At 33.8% G+C, this 7933-nt stretch overlaps 1 protein-coding gene across 1 annotated transcript in view; it reads left to right on the top strand.

Moving 5' to 3' along the window:
* Positions 1 to 4604, top strand: part of LOC106467387 (zinc finger protein 729-like) — a 53404-nt gene extending 48800 nt beyond the window's left edge. Inside the window, exon 3 of the mRNA XM_022395564.1 lies at positions 473 to 4604. Within this exon, the coding sequence (XP_022251272.1) occupies positions 473 to 1285 (813 nt within the window). The 3' untranslated portion in view covers positions 1286 to 4604. The remainder of the gene's footprint in view (positions 1 to 472) is intronic.
* Positions 4605 to 7933: the final 3329 nt, after the last annotated feature.

The following is a 7933-nucleotide window of genomic DNA, read 5'->3' as shown; positions in this document are numbered from 1 at the left end:
TGTGACCACGCTGTGTATATATACATATATATATTATGATAGCATTAATATATATGAGAATCATAGATTTAAAATTACTTGGCCTGTATAGATGCCTGTGCTTTGATGGTGGCTGGAGCTGTTGGATGATAGCCAAGTTTGTTACTGACAATTCAAGCAAAGAAAGAAACTTGATTATCTCTGGAAATTGATATCATTAATGTAAATATATTTTGTGATGTTTTCTATAGGTGAATATATAAATTCTTCAAAGGCTGATGAATAATCTATTTTAAGAGTTATTATTTAGATTAGTACATATATATGTAAGTATTATTGTTCATTAACATGTTTTCAAAGTGCACGAAGTAGCCAGCACTATAACAAAATACATTGTATCTTGTTTGGACAGAAGTCAATGTGTTATTAATAGGGTAATTACCGTGTGTGCAAACAACAGTTTCATAGTAAATGTGGGTTTTCTTTTCCACAGGTTTTGCATTGTCCTCATTGCTCGTACCGAACAAACTTTCCTCACAGATACGAACGACATGTTAAAACGCACGTTTCTCAGTCCAGCCACAAGTGTGAACACTGCTGTTACAGAACCTGGAGGAAAGAACATCTTGTACGTCACGTGAGTAACGTTCACTCTCACAATAGGCCATATCTGTGTGATCTCTGTGGTAAAGCCTTCAAGCGTGGGGATGCTTTGCGACAACATCGCTTGACTCACGACACTCAGGAGACAAGAGCTAACTTCCATTTTAGGTGTTCCAGTTGTGACAAGAGTTTTCGTACGCAGTCCCACTTGTACGAGCATCAAGCGGTGCACACAAATGTCCGTACCTTTCTGTGTGAAATCTGCGGTGCATCTTTCAAAACTAGATCGGTGCAGAGAAAACATGTACAAACAATTCATAAAAATCCTCGTGCATATTCCTGCGATATTTGTGGGAAAAAATTCAATACTCAGTACACTCTGAATCGACATCAAAAGGTTCATAATACTGGGAAAGATGGTAAGTCTGGCATTCAAAATGTTGAGCAGCCTAAAACTAACGAGTGTGAAGATTCTACGGTAGTAACCTTGAGCACAGCGCTACCATTTCAGTTGGAAGAGCTACAGACTATTTCGATGGAACAATTTTCAACTACAGGAGTAGAAACCGTCACTGTGACGGCTCAAGAGGTTGTCCAGCAAGGAACACATGCCATCTTACAGATGCCTGAAACAACATTGTTGTATCTGACTAATGCCTGTTCTTTACCACAAATGTGTAATACTCAAGATGGAGGGTTGTAAAGTGACTACTAAAAAGAAAACAATCTCAATCATAAACAACTTGATACTTTATTTTTCCCAGCATTTATTTTTACATGGTTTAGCAGCTGTTGTAAAATGTGTATGTACAGAAATTGGACAGGTGATCTAGGTGAATGTCCATAACTTGATAATTAGGTAGGATCGAATAATATGTAAACTTAAAAAGTACAAAACTGGAGAAAATTTTAAATGAAAAAGCAGATATAAATATTAAAATGAGAGTAATATCTGAGAAATAACCTCCAGTTTCTTCTTTGGGGCAGACGTTCACTTTTATGATTGGGGTAACTTGAATACACGTTGTAAGGTCATATATAATAGTCTTAATTTACCCATACTTTCTAACATGACCAGAGTATAAATCTGCCATGTGAGAATTTCATGCATTGCTCTTAGAAACAGAAACAGACAGTTGAATATGTTACCTCATTGCTGCCATTTAGTAAAATTGATTTAACAGCAGTCTTGTCGATCTTAAATTTTCAGATTATGATGTGCATCTGCAACATTTCCTAGCTATAAAAATGAGTGATTTGTGGGTAACCTTGCACATCTGTGATTGTTTACGAGGTGTTCCCATCAATTTTTCTTGTCCATAACGTTAAGATTATTACAAAATAAACAACTTATTTTTCTTTTCATGTACTGGTTGAAAACAAATAAGGAACCATCACAGCCACAAGTACTTCTAGTCCAATGAATGATGAAAAGATGATATTAAAATTACTAAATTCATAAAGTCTTGCCAAGCTTAGTAAGCTCTGTATGTAAATATTTATAGATCACATCCTGAATAGAACTACTTATCTAACACCCTTTCAATCTTCTAGGCTCTGAAAATCTGATTTTAAGTTTTATAACATCAAATATTTCAAATTGTGATCCAACTTTTGTTTTTTCTGCATATTGCTTTGTTTATTTACTGACACAGACATGATCAGCTACTTGTTTGTAATAACTTCTTTTTACAAGCTAGGGGTATCTTGTTAGTTATATTGTAAAGATTTCTATATGTTTGGATGTTTGTAACAATATAAACCTATCAGCTAAGTGATGTGTTGATTGGTAAATGGTTCATTCATTGAACCTTTATATCTATCTCTTTTTTTGGCCCCCCAGTGGTATGTCTGTATACTTACAATGCTAGAAACTGGGTTTCAATACCTGTGGGGGGCAGAGCACAGATAGCCCTTTGTGTAGCTTTGTGCTTAACTACAATCTATCTCTTTAAATTTGAAAACCTGACTTAGATTTTGTTCATATTTTCAACACTTTCTATAGGAATAGTGCTTTCAATTCAAATTAAAATCGTGGCAGGAATTTAGGTTTAAAAATCTTTAAGGTCTCAGAATTAATTTCTGGGGCCTGAAAGACAACTTGGGGTGGTCAGAAACCTTTGTTTCTCTTCACCCCGCACGTTGGGAGATTAGATGCCAAACAAATTTCTTTGGAGCCACAGGGCTAAGTTTAGATTTTAGCATGTAGAGAGAAATTTAGATGGGCAAGTGGAGTTAAGGAAGATGCCGAAACGAGCACGCCGGGAATGCCGTGGAGTGACCATCGTTTTGAAGTTGGTGTGGAACACCTGTGATTGTATATCTACGTGGCGATGATGTCAGTTGAATAGAGCAGTCATTGTCATGAAAGGAGCAGGGAGATCCAGACTGAGTGAATGCAATTTTGTTTTGATAGATTGCATAGTAGAAATTTGATTAAAGTTAGGGGGATTTTATAGAATTTTGATAATAAACTCTGACTAGTTAATAATGGTAGTTAGTCTTATGGACTTACTAGATTAACAGCCCTTTTCAGGGGGGGGGGATAAATACTTATTCAAAGGAAATATACTTTCCGGTACAGGGAATCAAACCCAAAAGATATTATTCTGCAAGGCACTGGTGGAACTATATAGCTGAAAAGCATTAAATGTATATTTACAAATGAAAGAGTTGTCAAAATAGACTTGACAAATTATTTTTCTTGTTTTTTTAACAAATCTTTGTATTTCTAAAGTTTTTGTCTCAGTATCATTTCAATGGCTTGCGTGCTGATTATGGGATACCATTATATAACGAGTTATTTAATTATCTAGAAAAAATTAATTATATACAACTTTAATTATTAAGGCCCAGTTTACATGTAGCTTCTAATCATATCAATTTAGATGTACTTATAGTATAAATGGAAAAGTGTGTAATACAGATTTTTTTCCAATTTTTTGTCAAGGCTTGAAATATTAACATGACACATTGACTTGTTGCTTCGTACATTTCTAATTGTCAACTATATGATGTGTATTTTGACCGAGCTAATAATTCTCTGGAATATTGCATGCAAATGTGTTTATTTTGTTAAAGAGATGTAATGGAAACTGTTTTTGCAGAGAAGAAAATGCTGTATTATTCATATTGAAGATAAAAAAACTGGTTGGTAGATGACAAACAGTAGAGAACAGATTGATACTGTATGATACTAATACTTTAATTAACATTTCTTGTTGCATTTCCAGCTGAAATTTTAGAAAAGAGAGAGGAATAATGTTATTATTGTAGCTACTTTTTAGTACATCTCCTTCCAGTAAGTTTACAAACTTACAATGCTCAAACCTGGGGCTCGATTCCCCATGGATGGACATAGTTTAGTTAGTACAATGTGTAGATTTGTAGTTAAACAAACAAAACCCACAACTCATCGTAGGATTGGAAAGGTTGGTTTATGAGTGGATTATGCATAGCTAGTTAAAATACTTTGCCTGTTTAACATATATTAATTGTTGTTAAATACAGATTATCGGTTAGGATATTGCGTGCTTTACTTTGTGTTTGATATCCAAGACATTGGAGATATAAAAACATGGAGTTTTATGTATGTATGTTTAAAAATATACATATATATATTTTTTTTTCATACTGATGAAATGTTCTTCCTTTTGATTAAAAGCATTATAGCATTTATTATGTTTAGTTTTAAAAAATTGTACCATAGATATTTTGATGTATCATTTTTTTATATTGTTCTCGGATAGCTCAAGCTCTTTTTTGTTTCAGTTCTCAGAAAGCATCCAACAAATTCCATGTTCCATAAAAACCTGTCTCATTCGTGTTAAACAAGTTTAGGAATATTTCAAAATACATCTGTTTAAAAGTAAAAACCATTAATGAAACCAACAACAGTCTCACAGGGAGAACAAAAACACTATAGCTTTACTTAGTTTGTAAGGTTTAACTGGTGGTATATGCAAAATATACAGTTATTATGTTGCATCAAACATACTTTTGCACTTGTTGGGGGAAAATAGTAATAGTAATCTGAGGCTTGCTCTGATGGTACAATTCTTACAACATACACCATCCCATCAATAGAGCACTCCCTATAATACACAGTTTGAGGCTTGCTCTGATGGTACAATTCTTATAACATACACCATCCCATCAATAGAGCACTCCCTATAATACACAGTCTGAGGCTTGCTCTGATATACACTTCATACAACTTACCTCATGTTATACATGAAGCACTTTCTATAGTACGCAGTGGCTAAAGCATAGTTTAATGGTGCAATTTCTGCAACACACCTTGGCTGAGGCCTACCCTATATGGTGTAACACACGTCCATTAAGACCTGCTCTGGATGGTTCACTTTTAGCAATATAGTTTGCAAGTCATAAATGTGTATTATAGGGAGTTCTCTATTGTTGGGATGGTGTATGTTGTAAGAAGTCACCATTAGAGCAAGCCTCAGACTGTGTATTATAGGGAGTGCTCTATCATTGGGATGGTGTATGTTGTAAGAAGTCACCATTAGAGCAAGCCTCAGACTGTGTATTATAGGGAGTGCTCTATTGTTGGGATGGTGTATGTTGTAAGAAGTCACCATCAGAGCAAGCCTCAGACTGTGTATTATAGGGAGTGCTCTATCATTGGGATGGTGTATGTTGTACGAAGTCACCATCAGAGCAAGCCTCAGACTGTGTGTATTGTAGGAAATGCTCCATGCAAGGTAAACAAAACAGGCCTCAGGCAGTCCATAATGCAAGAACCGAATCAAAGAACAGTCCATAAGCAATGTGCATTGCAAGGAGTGGACCATGCATAGAGGCCTCAAGCAGTGCATAGTGACCATAAAGCACAATGTACAGAAAGTCTTAGACATTGTGTATTGCAGGTACTGCAAAATGTAGGGCAGGTCTGATCAGTGTATAGAAACCTTGAACCAGTGTCCTTTTCAACAAGAGTGATAGGAAGTGCAGATTGCAGCCAATATCTACTTCAGGAAGTGCAGGTTTCAGCCAATATCTACTTCAGGAAGTGCACCAGACATTGCAGTTTGAGCCAGTAGCTACTGAGTCATGATAAATGACTATTCATGATAGGTGAATCCACTAATCGTTCCATTTCTTTGTATCAAATTTTAGTTATTCAGTTATCGTACCAATGCTGCATTCCATATAAAATATTAATTAAATAAACATGCATGTATTATAAAACTACACACATAATTTCAAACAAGTTCAAACAATAAAAGCACAAACTCTTCTGAACATAACCGCACCTAATAAAAGTTGATACATATTTAGATTTGCATCAACTACATCATTTAAGGGTAAGACATCACTGCACTGCCATATGATTAAACAATGTTGTAAGAACCGAATAACTGATGCTTTATGAGAATTAACTTATGATCAAAGATAGATAATATCATATAAATCACAACTAAAATTATCCTAGTGAAAAATATAATTAGTTTCTGGCTCAACTAAGAGCGCCCCCAGTGGCACAGCAGTATGTCTGCAGACTTACATTGCTAGAAACCAGGTTTTCAATACCCGTGGTGGGCGGAGTACAGATAGCCCATTATGTACCTTTGTGCTTTATTACAAATAAAAATTCAACTAAGAGTATGTAACATCATAAAACAAAAGCTTATAATGATTAGAATACATTGACTTCTTAGTTAGTCACCAATGTGATCACCAGAGTAATTGTAATAAAACAAAATAACTAAGTGCGATCTGAGAGAACAAAACTAAATCAAAATTGTAAAACTATGAGTCAAACTAAACAAGAACACTACGTCATAGCAAATCGAAAGAAAGTCAAAAGTAATTGTTTTAAATATCTGGAAGCCCAGTAGTCATGTAAGCCAAGTTAGATGAAGGATGGAGTAACAACAGGACCGAATCTTTGGCCAATTCTAGGGTATTGCCACAGCTTATAATGATCAGAATGCATTGACTTCTTAGTTAACTCTCATTGTGATTGAGTTTTTTTGTCTATAATCCCAGTATTATAGAAGAAACACATACAGTTATCTGCAAATAGCCACTTTCAATAAAAGTGTTCGAAAATTAATATTTCTAATTTATTCATTCTACCAAAACATATGCTGTTTTGTTATTGACTGCTCAGTATAATCTGTTTGTTTTATTATCACGTTTGGTGAAATATTCAAACCTTCATCAACAAATTGTAGGGCAAAGCTTATTAAGTTTACTGAAGATGAATACTAGGTACACATTTCATCATTACTAATCAATACTAGATGCAATCTCAGTTCTCTTCCTTTACGGTGTTAGAAACTGGGTTTCGATACCCATGGTGGGCACAGCACAGATAGCCCATTGCGTGCTTAATTTCAATCAAACGAAACCAAATCTTTTCTTTCATCAGATAATGCTGGGCAAGATGACTTATTTTATTTCCTGCTTCGATAGGATAAGCTTAACTATACTTTATCGTATCAGTTAATGTCCTTTGTACCGTGTGTTTTAGTAGAGTTTCAGTATATGATGCTTTATTTCATTTGTAGTTAAAATTTATTCATTTTTTTTCAGGGTAACACAAATTTGGCACGTTCGTAAGACTGTTGAAAGAATATTTATAAAAACAGTACAATAATATCCTTCTGGTTTTAACAGCAATAAGTTACGTGTTGTAATACTTATAACAGAATTATGCAAGTTAAATGCCTGTTTTATTTTTTTGAACACAAAGTCATTTGTAATTAACCCATTAAATTGTCTTTGAATGTTGGAATTAAAAAAACATTTTGGGAATTTTTTTTCATTAAAGGGACATTTTATGGTAAATAAGCTTATTATATAACAAAGAGAAACTTTGAAAAGAAAACATTTTTTTTTAAATAAGATAAAAACATTATTTTTTTTTTAAAACCAAAAGCTCAACATAAGTTAGATACTTTGTTATTTTTTGTGAATCCCATACAACAATGTCACTTACAAATGAATATAATTGGATCTTTCATTATAATGCCTTGTCAGTTGTTAAATTTATTTGAATTTGTTATATTATTGAGAGGAAAGTTACTGGGTGAAACATTATTATGAATCCTCACTCAGTACATATATTTATTATATACGTTGGTATTGTACGACTGTATTCTGTATAATTGATTTTTTTTGTTTCAGTACCTAATACAGTTACCTTTTTAAAGTGTCCAGTGATCTGGTGTAATTTTTCAGTATGCATATGTAATATGTTAACAACCACATGGTGCATTATAGCCTGTATACTTAAAACCATATTTACAAATAAAACAGTTTTTTAAACTACTCCATAACTTTGACTGTAGTTTTCAATCATAGACCCAGTGAATGTGGTAAT

This window comes from Limulus polyphemus, unplaced genomic scaffold (genome assembly GCF_000517525.1).
Source record: "Limulus polyphemus unplaced genomic scaffold, Limulus_polyphemus-2.1.2 Scaffold2596, whole genome shotgun sequence".
In the NCBI taxonomy this organism is placed as follows: Eukaryota; Metazoa; Arthropoda; class Merostomata; order Xiphosura; family Limulidae; genus Limulus; species Limulus polyphemus.
The sequence above is the reverse complement of the archived record's forward strand: the minus strand, read 5'-3'. Positions and strand labels throughout refer to the sequence as shown.